General features: G+C 35.5%; 3 protein-coding genes across 4 annotated transcripts; 1 reads left to right on the top strand and 2 right to left on the bottom strand.

The window, feature by feature from the left end:
- Positions 1–1,175: 1,175 nt before the first annotated feature.
- On the bottom strand, positions 1,176–7,458 carry LOC18587615 (Translation elongation factor EF1A/initiation factor IF2gamma family protein). Its single transcript, XM_007011514.3, has 13 exons — positions 7,298–7,458; positions 6,737–6,844; positions 6,396–6,496; positions 6,032–6,187; positions 5,477–5,698; positions 5,172–5,249; positions 4,189–4,712; positions 3,969–4,079; positions 3,401–3,885; positions 2,366–2,534; positions 1,915–2,154; positions 1,693–1,827; positions 1,176–1,589 (listed from the first exon to the last, which is right to left on the bottom strand). Exons 3-13 carry the CDS (start codon positions 6,490–6,492, stop codon positions 1,470–1,472), a joined length of 2,337 nt encoding a protein of 778 aa, XP_007011576.3. The 5' UTR covers positions 6,493–6,496; positions 6,737–6,844; positions 7,298–7,458; the 3' UTR covers positions 1,176–1,469.
- A 682-nt stretch (positions 7,459–8,140) lies between these two features.
- Positions 8,141–13,081, bottom strand: ACDO1 (Protein kinase superfamily protein). 2 transcript variants are annotated; one of them, XM_007011512.3, is made up of 14 exons: positions 12,687–13,081; positions 12,258–12,464; positions 11,922–12,011; positions 11,677–11,823; positions 10,964–11,128; positions 10,621–10,761; positions 10,347–10,526; positions 9,751–9,946; positions 9,482–9,609; positions 9,319–9,390; positions 8,880–8,992; positions 8,627–8,774; positions 8,473–8,542; positions 8,141–8,381 (listed from the first exon to the last, which is right to left on the bottom strand). In XM_007011512.3, exons 1-14 carry the CDS (start codon positions 12,975–12,977, stop codon positions 8,317–8,319), a joined length of 2,013 nt encoding a protein of 670 aa, XP_007011574.3. In that variant the 5' UTR covers positions 12,978–13,081; the 3' UTR covers positions 8,141–8,316. The 2 variants fall into 2 exon arrangements, with proteins under 2 accessions (XP_007011574.3, XP_088666382.1); XM_088810256.1 differs by having other exon boundaries at positions 12,671–12,803.
- Positions 13,082–14,478: 1,397 nt separating this feature from the next.
- RPA2 (replicon protein A2) lies at positions 14,479–17,899 on the top strand. Its single transcript, XM_007011510.3, has 11 exons — positions 14,479–14,658; positions 14,738–14,853; positions 15,053–15,163; positions 15,339–15,436; positions 15,560–15,601; positions 15,719–15,796; positions 16,430–16,505; positions 16,619–16,717; positions 16,807–16,886; positions 17,320–17,388; positions 17,471–17,899. The coding sequence occupies exons 2-11, from the start codon at positions 14,749–14,751 to the stop codon at positions 17,553–17,555; spliced, it is 843 nt and encodes a 280-aa protein (XP_007011572.1). The 5' UTR covers positions 14,479–14,658; positions 14,738–14,748; the 3' UTR covers positions 17,556–17,899.
- The last annotated feature ends 1,263 nt before the right edge of the window (positions 17,900–19,162 follow it).

The following is a 19,162-nucleotide window of genomic DNA, read 5'->3' as shown; positions in this document are numbered from 1 at the left end:
TACACCCAAACCGGCAGTATTAATAGAACTAATAAAAAGAAAAAAAAATCAGCAAGCAATCATGGGTACCTACCATGTGAATAGAAAAAGAGCTTGGGAAATCAACCAAATTTAAAAGCAACCCACTAAGCATATTCAAGAAGAAAAAAAACAAAAAGGAAAAGAAAGAGAAGTGAACAAAATTGGGGGCTTACCTTAGATGTACTTGTTTAGAACTGAAAATGGATATAACAACAAAGAACAAAAAAGGATCGAGAAGTTCAGAAGGTAAAAAAAAAAAAAAAAAAGCAGAGAAAGAGAGAGAGACTTTGCTCTTCTCTGCCCTCTCTGATTAGATAAAATTGAGAAAGGTCAGTTCTTTTTTTTTATTTTATTTTATTTTATTTTAGTAGGTAGCCTTGCTGGCCTTGTTATATACTACCACTGTTTTTTATATATTGTTATAGTAAAAGAGAAGAGGGATAAAAAAGGCAAACTACTGTTGCAAGTACACATACTTCCCTCTTCAATGACTTGACGTAATTGCCCTTTTCCATTGACCAACCGCGCCTTGCAACTTGCCACCTTTGTAATGTAGACCCGTTAAGTAACATTTCTTCCGTTTCTTTCATAAACAAATTCGAGATTTTAGTTTATTTATTGAAATAAATATTAAGAAATAATTGAAAATTTAAGGCAAACGTGAAGGAATACAATATACAGTTGCATTATCTTGTCCCTCAAAGTCAAACCCAGGTATTTTGTTTGTTAATTCATTAGTAATTAGTAATTAAAAATTTTCTTCTGGGGGTGCAAAGCTGATCATTTTTGAATGAGTTTTTACAATTTTCAGTTAATTTTAATTACGTTGAACTACGTGTCCGGTTTTTGATTAGATATTTTAGGTTGGATTGCTTTAAGCATAAACCAAGCATAAGAAAATCGTATATTGACTTGGAAAGGAAAACCCAAGACGAAATTGCTTTCACACTCCTTCTAAGGCTCATGCAAATCTGTTTACACATGTTTTCATAACTAAAACCAGACGTTGCCTGTCGGGTCATTGGTTCCTAAGCAGTTCAGGTAGGCAGGTAATATCTACACGACACTGGCTTTGCCTTATCTTGACAACAAACATGGTATGGTAGGAGAATTAGCTACAAGGTGCAACCAGGACCAGGTAGAAGATCTGCATATTTCTCTAAGCCTTAATACTATATAAAGAATCAATCAAACTGATTGTACAGCCAGACCAGAAATGGTACAGACTAAAGCTTTAAATCTGTCTCTACAACAAACATGGAGTATACAAGCCGTAAAAAAGAAATGGCTTTGTTCTTTTTGGATGTTTTATAAGTACCTTCGTTGTGAATCTGGAATAGTAGTACAGAAAGTTTGTCTCCAACCAAGGTGGCCGTTCACCAAGAAAGGAAGTCTAATGGTTGAAAGCTGTTGAAGTGTACGACCACATGTGGAAACTATTACTGCTCCTAAACTATTCGAGTCACAATGCCCACAGCAACCGTTCTTCCTAATGTTCTAAGAAACACTCTTCCAAGGGCTTTGCATTTTGAAAACTCTTCCGCGCAAACCGGTTCATGCAATATCACCTGAAAGTAGAAAAATAAGCCAACTTGAAACCAGATTTGGTTGCAATTATCAGGCCAATAACTCAAATAAACCAGCAATTAGTAACAACAACTCCTGACTTGCCTCAACTACTGCACTCTGCTTAGCAACAATGCAGCGGGGTGCTTTCTTTGTGACTTTCCCAGTCTTTGAATCAAGTAATGATGATATTTTTGCAACTCTTGCAGCCTCCTTTGCATGGTGTATATGAAACTCCAACTGATTATTCCATTCAGATTGTTAGACCGTTTACATGAACCAAAACATTTCAGACAAAAAAGTACAAAATGTACAGAGGAAGCTTGCCTGAGAACCGATTAAAATTGGGGTTGCACCATCCAAGACAAGCACCTTCAACTCCAAATGTTTTGCTATTGCAACTGGAAAATCAGGGTGACATAACACTCCACCAGCCAACACGAGATTTCCATCTATTCCATGTAGGTTGACAGCTACATTGTCCCCAGCTCTTGCAATTGTACAAGCCTGGGAACCACGTTCTAAGGAACGCACCGTTGCTATATTTGCAGATGGCATGACTAAAACCTACAATCACACACAACGAGTTTATGGTTAAGGATGGTATACATGTTATTCTATTAAAACCAGAACTCAATATAATTGGTAACTGAAAAGAGACTTTTAGATAGGTAATATCAATCAAACAAAGGCAGCAAGGCAAGACGGGAAACTAAATTCAAACAACTTTATCTGCTCTTCTAATAGGAGGTAACAAGAAATCCCACACATGGTCTACCTTTGATCCACTTCGAACAGCTCCAGCCTCCAACTTGCCACAAGCAGACACCTGCCCCTGTGAAGGTGATCTTATAACATCACATATAGGAATAAGTAGAGGCTTTGAAAAATCTCTTGTAGGAGGTTGGAAGGAATCAATTGCATCTAATAGATAAGGTCCATGATACCTGCATCAAAATTACCAAAGTCAGTTCTACAACATTTGCTGTGTCAATGGGAAATCAAGAAGAAAATTCCAACAAATATTTCTTCAGATAGTGTAGTATCGCTTCTAAGTTATAGTGAAATTTAATTATATAATTAACAGGGAAATCCATGATATATCTTATGTAATGAACACCACCATGCTACATCTTGTAATTTAAATTCAAACCCCAGAGTACTTGTTTGAACCTAAGAGAGGGTGTTAATCAGTGAACAAGAAGTTGCCTTGCAATGTGATCTGTGCAACTGACACATAAAATGATAAAATCATATTTGTCCTCCAATAATAGTATTTAACTGATAACTTGCTACTCTCTTTTTTGAGGCCAGTGCAACTGCAACACCAAATATTCCAGTGTCAAGTGTGCATTCAAGTTTTGACGGTACTCACTTCATCAATAGTAACAAGGGCAGACCATATCTCCTACCTTGTGAGACCAAGATTACATAATAGGCCATTACAAGTTGGGGATGACAGGAACTGATAAACAGACAAATTCAACTATAGACTTATAGGCAATACTTATATTTCTCAGAACAGGTACATCAAGTGAAAACAGGGTGGGGCTTAGCTATAAATTCTCATTCAGAATTTGACAAAGGCTTAGCTTAGTCTAGATTTAGTTTCAGCTGTACCAGGCAAAGCCACAATTGAGCAGCCAACTAATATCATCTCCCATGAAACTAGCTAAAATATTTATTTCCCCACAAGTTTTCAATAGGATCTGTTAAGATTCGATTTTTTCTCTTTTTGCTGGTCAATAGAGACTTAACAACATCCAAATTCTAAAAATATAGTAACTTCGAATACATGCAAGAAGAAACTCACCACGATAAACGAACGTCAGAAGGTGCAGCCACTAAATTCTGATTTTCTACAACACTCAGTGGAATCCATGAAACAGAGGAATCCTTGAAACCACAAGAGCGGAGAAATGTCCAAAGCTGTGATTTTAAAAAGTCAAATCGATTCTTAGAATACTCTACAGTATCCATCTTGTTAACTGCAACTATAATTTGATCAACACCAAAACTTCTGATGAGTTGTGCATGCTCCCTTGTCTGTCCTTTTGCGCCGTCCATACCAGCTTCAAATGAACCAATAGAAGCATCTACGACAAGAATTGCAGCATCAGCTTGTGTTGCTCCAGTTATCATGTTTGGAACAAAATCTTTGTGCCCTGGGGAATCAAGGACAACAACATGATATCTTTTTGAATCAAAATAAGCCACAGCCACAGTCATAGTGATTCCCCTTTCCCTTTCTTCAGCACTCTCATCCAACGCCCAAGCATAAGCAAAGGATCCTTTGCCCTGATTGAATAGGAAACACAAAAATAATCAGATTACAGACTTGTGTTCACATAAGCACATGTAGAAAATGGCCGTGGAATTACCTGCAATTTTGACTCCTTTTCATATTTGTGCATTTCTTTTTGGGATATTCGTCCCAAAAGGTGAAGCAGTCTACCAGAGAGTGTTGATTTTCCGGAATCAACATGCCCAACCTAAGATGTAGGAAGAGTTAATGTCATAACAATTATGTTAAAATTAAAAAAGAAAAAAAGATAATGACTCTTAAACTTTTAAGATCATTAGACTCAAACTTTAACGTACAATTGCAAGATTCAGTTGAGTCAGTGAATCTTCTGCTTTTTCAGGGAGCATCCACTCTTCTGGTTTATACTGAGCATATGAATTTGCTCTTCCAGCACTTGTATCCTTTGAGTGCCCGGATTTAGCAGCCAAAGACATGTTTTTCACATTACTGGTGAGACTATGTGCCTCACCTCCATTCCTTGAAGAGCTGCTATCATCCACCATATTATGTATTTCTTTTGGCATCAATGATGACCTTTTAACACTAGATCGCAGATTATCCGCAACAATGCTTTCATCCACAATATCAATCCTGCCTTTTGGCATTGATGCAGAGGAGTTATCTGAGTTTCTGGAACTTGACAATGCATCAACTTCTAGATTCTTCGAAGAAATTATCTCATCCAGTCTATTGTGCTTGTCTTTTGCTGTTGAGTCATATGAACTACCTGACCTTTTAGTACTTAATTGTACTTTAGCTGCCTCATTCTTCCCGACCACACTTGAGGAAACTTTGGAAGATTTTGAGTCAAAAATGTTGGCTGCAAGGGAATGACAGAATAGAAATAAGATAAAGACTAAACTTCAACTCAGTATAAAGAAAAAGTTTTCCACAAGATCCATTAACTCCAGGCCTGTTTTAGAGATGTTGAACTCTAATACATAAACACACTCTTAGAACACTAAGAAAACAAACATGCATTACATAAAATAAAATCAGCATTTATTTAAAATGCAGACTTGCATTTGCATATCAAGATGCAGAGAGATATAGTTCTGATGCAATCCTAATACACCAGCAGCAAGCACACAGGTGTTACATAATGTGCTATACCTTACTCCAAGAATTCATTCTAATAAACAAAACTGTGGAGTGCTCGTAATAGATGGTTCAGAGCAATTAAAGAGGACATGACTAATTGAAAAACTACAGTCCTCCCTAAAACTGTTATAATTAAGGAATAATTTCAACATATCAAATTGCAATTGCTAATGAATACCTTTCGAACCCAATTTGGAGGAACGCAGTCCATTGGAAACCACATCATCTGGAGATGGAACATCAAACTTGAAAGGGGCTGTATTAATAATCATGTACAGTTAGAATATATTATAGCAGGATACTTTGAGCACTATTTTTCAAAAGTAAAGCAGAAAAATGACTTCCAAAGGCAGCATCCAGCAAAAGAAATAAAAACCAGGAATTTTAAACAAAGAAATGTGTCTACTGTTGGGAACTAAGTATTCTCAATTAAAGCAACACTTGTGATAAATATCCTTGTCCTGCTATAAAATATGCTCAGACCTATATTAATACGGGAATGGGTAGGAGAACTATAAGCTTTATGGAATTCATGAAATTGTCCTTGGATATTCCCAAGTGGGTGGAAGTTATTGCCCTCTTTCACCACAAAACCATCATTCTGTTGCTGAGAATCTACAGCTTTTTTGGACATCTGTTGCGGCAGTGATGCAAAAAGAGACTTGGCCATAGTAGATACTCCAGAATCTTTGCATATGCCATCAACTGCAGGAAAGAGATCTGTTCTATAAAAGGTACCACCAATGTAAAAGGAACCTATGAAACAAAGAGACTTAATATATATTGGACATCCAGACACATGAAAGCTATCTGTTTGACGACATTCTAAAGAAAATTGAACCCTGATAAGGTTGGATGTCAAAGGCCATGTGAATCAAAATTTAACTAGGAAGCAACAAAGAGGAACATGGAGACAAAGGGGAAGAAAAAGAAAAAAGAATGACCCCATCACATTGAATAAGAATGAGAGTAGCTCATTCTCCCATACTAAATAATATGATTAGCAACATCAATAAGTTAAGTGCAATTGTCACACACCTGTTTTCTTCCCATCATAGGTGGAGTTGTTGACCAAAGGACTGCGAAGAACCCCACAAATATCACATGCTGACAAGGTTGCATCATTATCGTAAGTACAAATGGAGCAACGCCACACACCATGATTGATAGTTTCTTCCTCAGAAGGTGTTTCCACTGTTGCAGGGAACAAATCGCATTCAGTTGGTTAGAAGAAAGATGCATGCATAAGTTCTGTTTTTGCTCCCTATCATATTGAGGTTTCATCTTTGAGTGCCTTTTAGTGAAATGTAGAGCAACCCAGCAAAAACAGCAAGTTCACCTAATCAGTAATTCATCACAAATATAAGACATGACAACAAAAAAGCGAAAAAAATCCACTCACCATTTTCTTCTACTTCATAGCCATAGTCATATTCATCATAGTCATCATAATCATCATCATCATCGTAATCAACCCCATAGTTAACTTTCCGAGGCATAGTTCTAGCACCCAAGAAACAACCAGATGTTTCAATCAAAGACGAAACAAGTTCAAAAACAGAATATCAAATCTAAGCTAACAAAAAAGTAACACAAGGAAAAAAAAAAAAACAAAATAAGCTAAATTAGGAAATTTTGCATACCCTGTGGGGACGTTGCTTAATAATTGTAGAAATACATGGGGAAACCAAAACAACCTCTAATTGATACTAAGATCGAAGACTTATAAGCTCAAGGGACTACCTTAATCTAAAAATGAAAACGTTGAAAACTGCAAATAGCCATAGAATGAGTTTAATTCTGATACGTAAGGTTATTGTCTCTCCCACATCAACGAATGCTGAAGCTGCACTGCACACAAAAGCCCAAAATGTCATTCACTTCACCAAAACATATGCTCTCTTTTCACTTTTGTCCCAACTATTACAGATTTTAAAAGCTTCCTCCCCTTCCAATTATTAGATACGCAAAATTTAAAAAATTAAAATTAAAAATGAGAAACTCAAAACTCAACTGTGCGTACCACGGATTCAAATTATCTGACTTAGCTGAGAAGTGAGTTTCACATGGGGTGGGAAAGAGTTTTCCGGTTTCTTAGTTGTGTAAGTTTTCTCAGCAATCAAACAAGGTTGAGAGGAACGAGGTTTGCATTTATGCTTTTGGAGAATCGGAATTGAGATCATTTTCATATAGAATTTAGTAAAACAAAATGAAAACCGATTTTAATTGTTTACAAAAACAGGATGGAAAGAGATGGGAAAAGGAAAAGGGAAAGAGGAAGAAATAAAGGGGAAAATAAAGTACCTGAGGAAGAAGGCGCTTCTTTGTGTTCTCTGGATATGAGCAATGCTACGAAATGAGTTGCCTGCTGCAAATATTTTTGGATTTTTCAGGGATACTTTGAACTTCACTGCTTCTTTCTGTGATTACTTAATTAATAATTCTTTTCCCAACAAAAATTAAATTATGCAGCGAAAAGGGCTTTGTTCTACGCCTTTTCAAGTTGGCCCAACTCTTTCTTATTTTCCATGCTAATGATCCACATTTTTATTTCAAAAAATATATATATATATCCACATTTTGAATTTTAAATTTTCTTTACTTGAAATTGAAAAATCCAAAACTAACCCTTCTAGAGATGGTAACTTATAGAGATAGTAATGAACACTTTTTAATCGGTTATTCACGAATATCCAATTTAATTATATAAGATATGAATATCTTATATTTAGATTTTAGATGAATTTAAATAATAAATTTACCATTTTATTTTGAATTTGAATATATCTTTTGAATATCCAATATTCGAATATGATTAGGTTAATATCAAAATATCATCATGTACTTATACCCGATACCTATTTATAAGCAAATAATCATGCAAAAAAAAAAAAAACTTTTATTTCTTTCTTTGGTAAAAATAAAACCTTGAAAAGTATATAAATCTTTAATTTGGGAATTACTCCTACTTATAGCATGGTTTTGTTTTTCTTGTGATATTTAAGGTCCCCTAATATACATTAAGCGTATTGAATCAACTCATGTTCAAGTATTGCTCGTTTGTCTGTCGAAAAACCATTTTTTCTTGGAGAAAAGAGAAAGAAAGGAAAGAGAAAAAAAACCTACAATAAGTAAATATGAAGTAAATACCTACAAGAAGAATGGATATAATTATATATACAGGAGCAGCAATTATTTCTGATACAACCTTCAGTATTCACAGTTTCGATGACCAACTCTTGGTGATTACTGAATCCAGATGAGCTCATCAAGACAAAATGATTCTCAAGTTCGTGTTGTCATACAGGCAGTAAAATTTTGTATCATCTATCATATAACACTGAGTTGCTCCATGAAAGCAAGAAATCCCGAACCACGTTTGGAAAATCTGCAAGTTTAAGTGTAAAAAACTTTTGACAATTCAGAAATTAAAACTGTCAATATTCTGACATAACTTGAAAATCCAAGTTAAAATTTACCTTGTACAATTTCCACAGCCACCGATGGTATGTCTATCTCATCTTCAACCAGTCTGTAGACATCAACCAGCTAATGGAGAAACCATAGCGTTTTAGCAGTCTCATAAAGAAGGTATTGCAACCACTAGATACTATCATTGACGTTCATACAAACCTCTTGAACATGCAGCTTAGAGTCTTCGGTCAGAGCAAGAAGAAGCTGTCTACGGATACCTTCATCAAAAAGGAAAAGACGAGCTCCATCTTTAATGGTGTCTGTCAGGTCCAGTTTTCTTTCAATTTGCAAGCTTCTTGAATTTGGCCTGAAAAAGTAAAAGAAGTTGAAACTTTATGTAAATGCTGATTCTTAAAAGTTTTTGGCAGAATCTGAAACAAGATGATCAAGTGACTTTCGACGAGATACGTACGCGTTCCTCACTCGCAAGGCAGGGTTGCTACTCATTTTGGCCACATTTTCCTTTGCAAGGACAATAAGATTTTCAAGCCGTTTCCACTGGAAAACACCATCTTTAAAAAGAACCTGAGAAAGGAGGAATTTTATTCTTGATAAATATGGGAGAAGCCTTCGATTCCAACAACTAGGATAGACCGATTATTGATTTACTAAAAAAATGAATAGACTCTATTGAAGAAACAATAGATATAAAGATGGTAATCTATAACCAAGTCATTGGATTATCTCCAAATGGAGGCAATGTGCAAAGAGGCAACACAAAAAAAAAAAACCTCCTGATTTCCTTTTACACCTATTAAGTGCACTACAAGCCTTTTTGAACCTAGTTACAGTATTATCAGAGTGATGAGCATTCTAAATGAAGTAAAAGATGAAAGTGGCTTTAAACTAACCTGTATGAGGCGTTCACGAAGAGCTGGATTAGGATCTGTTAAAAGGCGCTTTGCCACATATGGGTAGGCAACCTAGTCAAATGCTTAGAATCAGTACAAGTATGGAGATGATAGGCATCATAATATGAATCAACATAACCTAAAAGAACAAATGTGAACTCACCTCAAGAAATTTGAAATCTGGCTTGAGGGTAAAACAGATGCCCTCTTGAGTCAGTAAAGAACGGATAACGAGGGAAAACCTCTCTGGGATCCGGATGGGATAGTTGTAAACCAGTTTATTAAATTGCCCTGCAGTAAAAATAGCAGAAATATAAGGTTCGCAATCTTCATACAGCAAAAGCGGGCTAAGAGGAAAGATTTATCAACTTAAAACACGAAAAAGTAAGCCAGTAGAATAATCGCAATTTGAAGCAAATGTAAAATGGTTACCAGTAACACTTCGAAAATTAAAATCAGAGAGCCCTTTTCCAGCAGAATTCTGCCATATGGCTTCTAAAGCTGGAATAATAGGAGAGACATCAGTTCCACTAGCCAAGAAACCAAGCCTGGTAAAATCGTTTGCCATCTCAGCATAATCCTCATTAACAGCATGGACAACAGCATCAATTAATATCTGCTTATTTTGCTGAAAGACAAAAGGCACGTCAATATGTAGAGTAATAAGGTCTGGTTAACATGTGCCAAACTTAGTGAAGAATAGTAGGAACACTACCATTGCTATCAATTGCCCTTATTTGACATACCAAAAGTATACATCGTAGTGAAAACCACTAGTTACTATATAGCAGATTTTGGACTGTTCTAACCTAGAAAGCAGGAGAGTAGCATGTCATATCAAAGCATGGAACATGCAACAATAACAATTGTGGTAGCATTATCAACTAGTAAACAGGTGCATTGTAAGGAAAAGCATATATCCACCATTAGCAATTGAGTGCAATTACATGCCAAAGCAATGAGAAACTAAATCCTTACTAACTTGAGTATTGTCTTGAACTGAAATATCTTCAACGGGTATATCTTACCTGACTAAGCACAGCCACATTTCCAAAGTCCACATAAGCAATTCGTCCATCTCGCATGGCAAAAATATTTCCAGGGTGTGGATCTCCATGAAATAACCCGAATTCAAGCAACTGGCGAAGAGCAGCACTTACTCCAACTGTTAGAAATCCATTTACATCGATTCCAGCATTCTTAACAGCCTGAGATGCATTGAGACAAAACGTTACACGGAGAGATACGCCACAAAACCATTTCAAAATGACAGTAAACTGAGTACTATCTTGATATCCAAACCTGTGGGTTAGTACACCGAATACCATCTATCCATTCCATTACCAAAACACGTGAGCCAGAAAGAGATTTGTAAACCCGAGGAATTTTGACAGTAGGATCATCTTTGAAGTTCTCAAGAAAGTCTTCAATATTCCTGGCTTCCTAAATAATAAAGAAAGAGAAAAAAAAATAAAGACAAGAATACTATGATACAAAAACAAACACCTCTACTTTAGCAGTTCTCTTTGCTACTTAGATGAATTTGTAAAAGGAAGGACATTAATGTCAAGTGATAATCAAGCCAAACTCCATTCTTATCTACACAAAAGAGCATAGGCAAAGCACAGGGCAGCTTTGAACGTACCAAGGTATAATCAAGCTCCTCCAAAAGCTTTTCACCAAATTCATCAACTATCAGTTCAGCATTGCAGCCCAGTTTTTGTATACTAATTCCATTTAAAAAGGAGGCAAGCGTTCGGAACAGAAAAAGATCACGATAGATTATCGGTTCTATCTGAGGCCTCAGGACCTGCAAGTAAATGAAATTACATTAATTGAATTTACAAATTACTGCACTTGTTTTTGTTTGGAAGATCACCATTTTAGAGTCGAACATTTCAAAACATAGGTTGACGGCATAATTAAGTCATGCAGAGAAACATGGAGGAGGAAAAATTCCCAAGATAATCTTCAGATGCTAAGCAAAATAACCAAAATTATTATGATAATCTGCATAATATACTAAGCAAATCAAAATTACTACTATCTTTCAAGCATCCACAGCCAAGCACTTTGGCCACTCAGGTGGCTCTTCACACAGCAATTAAGGGGAGCAAATAGCCCAAAGTACAGATATCATGTGGGAAAGGTACAGCTACACAGAAACAGTATGCAACTGCAACAGTGCTTGAGCACCAATAATTTGATCATCAAGAATAAGAGCAGAGTGAGCACTTTTCGCCCCCAACAAACTCCAATGACAAACAAAATCACCAAGCAAATAGGAAGTTACACTTGAGCCATAGTGGCAAGGCTATGGATAACAACAGAAAAGCCACTGGTTAATCATTCTAATACCTTAATTGCAACATCCTCTCCGGAAGCACGAAGGGTTGCGCGGTAAACTTGACCCAAACTTGCAGCTGCTATTGTCCGTGGTGAAATTTTGCTAAATACAGCTTCAAGGGGTTGGCCCAATTCTTCCTCTATGATGTTAAAAGCAACCTATCAACACAATTCTCGTCAAGTGAAAGGACACGATCACAGCATAACATAAACATTTAGCTGCTAGAAAACACAGGGATAGCATAGTGCTTTCCTACCTGATTGGGGAAAGGAGGAACATCATCCTGAAGAATGCAAAGTTCATTCATATAATCTTCTCTGATAATATCAGGTCTGTTTGCAAGAACCTGTCAAAACAATATAAATGACCATCACCAGGGAAACCTAGCAATTAAAGACATGAGCTTATTTTTTATCTCCTTTTAACAAATTTTGGAAGGAAATTTGGAAAATTCATCTTTAAATTTTTCAGTGGGTTGAGCAGAATATAAATCTTGTTGAAATTCAAAGAATCTCTTCAAGTAGGAGTTCAAGCAAGTAAGCAACTACAAGAATCATTTAAAACAACAGTTTGAAGAGCGAACACAAGAAACCTGGCCAGCTTTGATAAAAGATGGTCCGAGATCACATAGGAGATTCCTAAGTTGGCGAGCTCGAAATGGAACAACCTCTTTATCCCTCCCAACCAAACAATCGTACATCAAAGAAGACCAGTACAGCCCCAAATTCCACACTATCTCCACACCACGTAGAATAAGTGATGCAACTGCCCCTCGAGATTCCAGTACCGTATTCCTCACCTACATATCAAGACCAGAAAACAGTAAACATAAATTTGAACGCAACGAATTCAAGGAACAACTTCAACACTGCCTTATCGTTTCAGAACGAATTAAACGCAGACATCGACAAAATTTTCTATGAATACCTAATATCTTTCTTGTAACATAAAATCAAAGCACACTTAAAAAAGAATAGCAAATTGAATAGAACATGATCTGATTACTGGAATATTATCGTACTGTCTCGGGAGAGTACTTTCGAAAGGGGATGCAAACGCCGCGCTCGATATCAAGTTGCTCCATGGCACTGCTAGACTTCCCCGGCGGTAACGACTTATTCTTGGAGTCGGTCGAAGACGTTAAGCCCCTCCTGGCTGTTCCGTTATCTACGACAACTTCAGTCGTCGACGCGGCAAAATTAGAGACTCTGACCGCCGAGAGTTTCTTGCTTCTTTGCGGCACGCCATGGACAGAGACCGGAGAAGGTGCGAATTGAGTTTTGCTTATGCAAGTTGTGTGAATTAAGTTCATTTTGAAGGTGCGAATGTTTGGCGTTGGAGCGAAGCGGTTGAGAAGGGAGAAGAGAAGAAGAGTCTTCGAAAATCAGTTAAAATGGACGACCACATAACATTTTTGCAGATAATTTTTTTAGCTGTTAATAAATTTATTTTTAATTAAATTAAAAAAAAAAATTGAGAGAAAGAATTGAAAGCGAGTTTCTGTTTGGTTTGCGTCCACGCTTTTCCTTGGTGCTATGCGAAGCCGTCAAGCAGCTCTAAATTTTTTTTTCTAATTCATTAAAATGCTTCTAAATATTCAATTTTAATATCAAGTGACTTAATTAATATTTTTTACATATCTCACGCCCACTAAATCCAATTATTTGTCCGCCGAAAATTTTTTTATCCTAATGCAATTAAGAAGATTTATTAATTTTGTTTTGACTTAAATTTAACGTTTATTCAAACCTTGTTAAACCATTACCATTTGAATTGATTCTATGTTGCTAGACTAACCAAACTCAATGCAAACATATAAAGTACTTTATTATTCAAAACAAGTTTTGGAATTCATTGAGAATAAGTTAATAAAAAATTTCAAAGTAAAAATGTTTAAATCAAATTCAAAAGGTTTCTAATTAAAACAATTATATGAATTATAAATAAATGAGTTATCAATGTGATATTTCAATGAAGAATTGAAGTTCTGAATTTGATTTCTATGATGAGATAGGTAAAGTTTACGAAATATAAGAAAACAACTTTAATTTGCTTGGCGTGGAATCAAATTGACAAAAGAAAAAATATTAAATGAGAATAAAAAATAAAATTAAAACAAATAGATTGATATAACCAATGAATGTATACAATCTATAAAATAAAATAAAGAAATTTTAACAAGTTTAATATTTAATCTAGATTGGTACTTTAAGGTAAAATTTTCATGCTAATCTCACTAATCATTAACTATTGATTAATTTCTTGCACTGATACTATCTAATGTATTCAAGAATAACATATGGTGGAGAAGCTATAAAGTTTCATTTAATATAATCATTTTAAATAAATATAATAGTCAATAAAAATCATAGTAGAAAAAAAAAATTATGAAAATAGTTTTGGATACAATTCACGGTGACAGCCTATAATAGGACACAAGACAAGAGTCATGCTCGTAGCATTTTGTGATTTCATGCTCATAGTTTTAATTTTTAAATTTATCTTTTTATATGATACTCTTTCTATCTTTAAATTGTACTATTTTATTTGTATGAAAATAAAAAAAAATGTTAATACATTTAATATAAAAAAAAAAAAAATCTATAAAAAAATAATATATATATTATAAAAAAGAATATTAGGTATCTACAAAATTGTAGTTTTGAATATCTGAAAAAAAGACATATAAAATGATGAATATAGTATTAAATGGGGAGTATAATTTTATTTAATCCTTATATTTGACTCTATACTAATAGTAATAATATTTATTCTAAATAATAATAATACCAATACTAAATATGACACAGGAGGGCTTTTCAAAAAAAAAAAAAATATGACACAGCAGGAAGGGACGAGAACTCGCGATCGGAAATTGGCGATATTTTGAAAATACGAGCGGGATCGACTTTCCTCTTCTGGCAACCTGGGCTGGGACCAATTAACAAGAGCCAGGCGGGAAATCCAAACTAATTGGCGGGAAAGCTGAACAGGTAAACCTTTATCTAGATTCTACAAAATAGTACTATCAGTTCCAATTTAGTTTTCAACTCTCCTTATCGCTATTTCTAGGGTTCCAAAGTATGTACTCAAGCAGCCAGTTCGACGCCACCTCCGCCTTCTCCGGCGGCGGATTCATGCCCTCTCAGCCTTCTCAGTTCGCTAATTCAACTCCATCTCCTGCAAGAGTCAGTCATTCTCTCTTTCATCTATATGTCTTCGTCTTTTGTATGTTCCCTTTGGTTGCCGAGAAAGTCTAGGGAAAAATTATTTAGCGCCCAGGGGAATAACATAAATCTGGGAAAAGGATCTTGAAACTTTGTTTTATTTGTTATAATTGATCTAATTTTCAATGTTCTTCTTTTTTTATTATTCGTGGGTTAGCAGAGTCGTGAGACGCAGGGGTTGATATCCGTGACAGTGAAGCAGATAAGTGAAGCTTCTCAATCTGGTGATGAGAAATCCAATTTCGTAATTGAAGGTGTTGATGTTACCAATGTACCATTTCTTAAATCCTTCCACTACTTCCATTTTTATTTGTTTGTTTCGTATAAAAAGAATAATAGTGTTCTAAATATCTGTGGCTTGGTTTTGAATTGAGATTTCAAACAATGCACTCAACTATTTCATTAATTCCTTTTTCTTTCTTTTTTTGGGTGCTTTGCTGGTTCAGGTTACGGTGGTTGGCATGGTATTTAACAAAAATGTAAGGACCTCGGATGTTCGTTTCCACCTTGATGATGGAACAGGCCGAGTTGAATGTATAAGATGGTGATGAACCAGTTTCCATTTGAATTCACTCTATGAGTATCATAATATTGTTTAGGATTAGAGAATCACATTTGATTTGAAATCTGAAATTATTTAATATAAATGAATTTTTGTCTCAATCAGGGTAACCGAAAATCTTGACACAAGAGAAATGGATGCATTAGAGTAAGCTCTCTCCTTCCTTTGAATCAATTAAGCATTACCTGTTTCGCGTTTTGGAATATCATTAGATGCTTTTAGATCAATATTATTTTTACATTCTTTAATTTCGTTGTGCAACAGAGATGGAACCTATGTTCGTGTCAATGGACACTTGCAAAGTTTTCAAGGCAAGAAGCAATTAAGTGCCTTTTCTGTGAGGTGTGGTTGTAGAAATAAATTTTCTAGCTTTCCAATATTTTCTGGATCTCTTTTTTGTTGTTATCACATCCAACAAGTTGTTGATAGTATGTGCTCTTTCCATGAATCTGATCATATTAATAATTTTAATTGCATCTATTCCATATCATGTGACAAATTGTTTCTATAGACTCATGTATATGCATTTGTCAAGTTAGCTTTATTTCAACTCCCAATGAAGCAAGCATGAGAGCCAAAACTAGGACAGGCATTGTTGTCTTGTTCTGCTTAGAACATTTTATTGCTTTGCAGTCGATGTTTATTCATTTGCCTGCTTTAATTTGGCACTGTGACAAAAATTTGGATGCCTACAGCCTGAGAATGTGTCAGTGTGCACCTAGTTGCATTTTAGTGTGGATTTCTGGTACCATTAGAGCAGCAATGAGTTTCTTTTGCCATATGTTACTCTGTTTTCCCTTCAGTTCTGCCATCTGCTGTCTAATTGATTGTCTAATCTATAAATCATAAATCAATAGACTAGCTTGGATATGTAATCTTGACAATTACTTGACTTCTATTTGATACACTTTGTGCATCCATGTGCATAAGCATTAGTGTCTTATGGTTTATTTGGTTTTTTTTTGTGATTCTCAGGCCAGTGACAAATTTTGATGAAGTTACTTGCCACTTTATTGAGTGCATACATTTCCATCTTCATTCCAAACTACAGGTATTTATGTCTAAAATTGATAAAAATTGCATTATAAAATGCTTATGCATTTGATTCATTCTTTAGGAGAAGAGTATTGCTTTTGATTTGTGATTTCCTTGTGCTAATTGTAGTCACAGGGTGGTGCTTTGTCCCAGCCACAGATGGATTCATCATTGAGCACTCCTGTGCGGGGTGCATCAACTGGAATTCAGCCAGCTTTGGTGAATGATGTATGAAATCAAAATATTATAGTTTTTGTTTTCTCTTGGAATCCTTATCATTTTGTATTTTGCATAAACCATATTCTTTTCTTTTCCAGTTCTCTGTGCAACATAGTGCTGATGGACTCAAGGGTTTTGATAAAATGGTCCTGAACTATCTGCAGCAACCTTCAAACATGTAAGTAGTGCACTAAAATTTTGTGTTTGACCCCTTTGGAGGAAAGTGGCCTTCAAAATATTTTGATTTGGAAAACCTGTATGCGCTCATTACATGCGTAAAAATGCAGATACATGTATATAGTTACAAGCACATATATTTCCCATGTTTATTTAAGTCAAGCTTTTCATGAACTTGAATGAATTGAGCTTTTGCAATGTTGAAGCGTGTCTTATGTTCTTTCTAAGTATCTTTCTGGTGTTGGTTACTGCTATTGGAACATTTAATGTGATAATGTCCCTGTCCTTTACTGGATTTTCTTCACTTTGAGATTTTAGCTTTATTAGGGTGCTGATGTATGAGGCATTCATCAAATTCATTCACATGCTCTTGCTTACAGCTATACTCTAGGTGCTAATTTTTCTAATTTGATTTGACTGGTTGTTATTTGCAGTGATCGAGAAATGGGGGTACATGTAGAAGAACTTTCCCAACAGTTGAAAGCTCCCATAGAGAAGATCAAGTATCCTCTTGCCAACATACTTTGTTGTTTTTCTATATATGTATATCTTCTATTATTTCATTTTCCTTCTTTTATGTGCTAGGGATGCTATCGATGTCCTTGAAAAGGAAGGTTTGGTGTACTCCTCCATTGATGATTATCACTACAAGGCTGTGGAAGGTTGCTAAGTTTCGGAGTGGCGTTTTGCTTGGAATTTGGGTGTTAGGATCTCTAATGACTGATGAACTATGCTGTTAGTGATAATTTTTCCCTCGATGTCCTTGATAGAGCATGTAGATATCTGTTGGATGCTTCTATCTAGGGCCACTTTTGAAATGTGACATGTAGCATATTGAACTATAGGTGCTACCTTTTTGATACTCTATTCATAATTTAGGTGGTACCAATTTTCAGTATGTTCTGAAAATATCTAGTGTCATGTTAAACAACCTTCTGTCTGTGATGGATTTTATTATTTATCTAATGGAATTAGCAGTAAGGGATTATTGAATAAAAGTGATTTGGATGAAAATGCAGACTGTTTCTATGGCAACAATGTCGATATAGCTGGGAGCTTAACATGCATCTTTTTGGTTTCTATCTTAATTCTTTGGAGCTATTATCTATTCTAATTACTTTCAACCTCCACAATTATCTTGTTATCTCTTATCAGGAATTCGGAGGGATTTGGTCCCGTCTGGAGAAAGGGTATAGCAACTTGCTATGAGTTATTGATCTAATGAAGGGAGTTACGCGGATATTAAGTGCCCGTTCGGTCAGACCCCTCCGGCAGTAGAGGGGCATTTCTACCGCACTGGAGCCACGGTTAGAGGCCGAAGGCCACTGAACTCTGAGTCTTCGGCCCGTGGCTTTTCATGTTATGTGTTGGACAGTTTGATGCGCGAGAATTAGACTAGTAGCAGTATAAATAATTTAGTAAAAAAATTTAAAGTATGTTTTATAATATAAATGTTTAAAGCTTTTCAGTAAAAATAAAAAAAAATTGTGAAAAATAAGGTTATGATATAGAAAAAGTGCAAATATTAGGTATTTAATAAAGAAAAAAATATTTATGATATTTGAAAAAATGAACAAAGAAAAAAGAACAGAAATCAACCTACCATGTTCATTTTTTGTACGAAGGGTGATTTTTTTTTTTTTTTTGTGAAAAGTATGAAGGGTGACAGTTAACTGAACTAATGAGGTAAAAACAAGTTTTCACAGTTGGTGAAAATGAGAATTGTAAGAGTAGGAGTTTCATAGAAAGCAAAAAGAGAGGAAAAGATACAGTGGAAGCTATAATGGATCACAACTCTCTTTTCATAGCGAAATCATGGTTTGAGGAAATTGATAAGTTTGAGTAGTCTTCTATTACTTGTTCATATAGCAAAACATAGTTAGCATATAATCATGAAACATGGTGGAGAGTGGTGAGATTGTTGCAACTAATGTCGATTCCCTGGCTTCTTGCTTCGACAGGCAAACGTTTTCGGAAGTGTAATTAAGGAATGTGGGGGCAGATATCGGGGGATTTGGAAAGCCACGGAAAACAACATTGACAAACCTTGTAATGAAAGAGAGAGAAGTCCCACGTGCAGTGCAAAGATCTTGGTGAAGTGACACGTCTTATTGGAACACGTGGCACCAATTCGTGGCTTTGGATGAAGTGTCGCTATCTGCTTCACGTGATGCCCCATCTGCTCCTCCCTCTCGCTTGGGACCGTTTCCTCCCCTCGGATCCGATCAAACCTAAGCAAGGTAATACTTGTTTGAAGATTCTATGATTGGATTACTC

This window comes from Theobroma cacao, chromosome 9 (genome assembly GCF_053813885.1).
Source record: "Theobroma cacao isolate CCN51 chromosome 9, ASM5381388v1, whole genome shotgun sequence".
Taxonomy (NCBI): domain Eukaryota; kingdom Viridiplantae; phylum Streptophyta; class Magnoliopsida; order Malvales; family Malvaceae; genus Theobroma; species Theobroma cacao.
This window is presented reverse-complemented; position numbering and strand designations above follow the sequence as displayed.

Excerpts from the sequence above, each read along its gene's own strand:
- RPA2 (XM_007011510.3), top strand. The coding sequence starts at position 14,749 with ATGTACTCAAGCAGCCAGTTCGACGCCACCTCCGCCTTCTCCGGCGGC. Across the intron at positions 14,854-15,052 it reads CAACTCCATCTCCTGCAAGA|AGTCGTGAGACGCAGGGGTT; the intron begins GTCAGTCATTCT and ends GTGGGTTAGCAG. Across the intron at positions 16,887-17,319 it reads CTGCAGCAACCTTCAAACAT|TGATCGAGAAATGGGGGTAC; the intron begins GTAAGTAGTGCA and ends TGTTATTTGCAG.
- ACDO1 (XM_007011512.3), bottom strand. The coding sequence starts at position 12,977 with ATGAACTTAATTCACACAACTTGCATAAGCAAAACTCAATTCGCACCT. Across the intron at positions 11,129-11,676 it reads GAGAGGATGTTGCAATTAAG|GTCCTGAGGCCTCAGATAGA; the intron begins GTATTAGAATGA and ends ATTTACTTGCAG. Across the intron at positions 9,947-10,346 it reads ATGTGGCTGTGCTTAGTCAG|CAAAATAAGCAGATATTAAT; the intron begins GTAAGATATACC and ends TTTGTCTTTCAG.
- LOC18587615 (XM_007011514.3), bottom strand. The coding sequence starts at position 6,492 with ATGCCTCGGAAAGTTAACTATGGGGTTGATTACGATGATGATGATGAT. Across the intron at positions 2,155-2,365 it reads CTGTTCGAAGTGGATCAAAG|GTTTTAGTCATGCCATCTGC; the intron begins GTAGACCATGTG and ends GTGTGATTGTAG. Across the intron at positions 1,590-1,692 it reads AGCAGAGTGCAGTAGTTGAG|GTGATATTGCATGAACCGGT; the intron begins GCAAGTCAGGAG and ends TTCTACTTTCAG.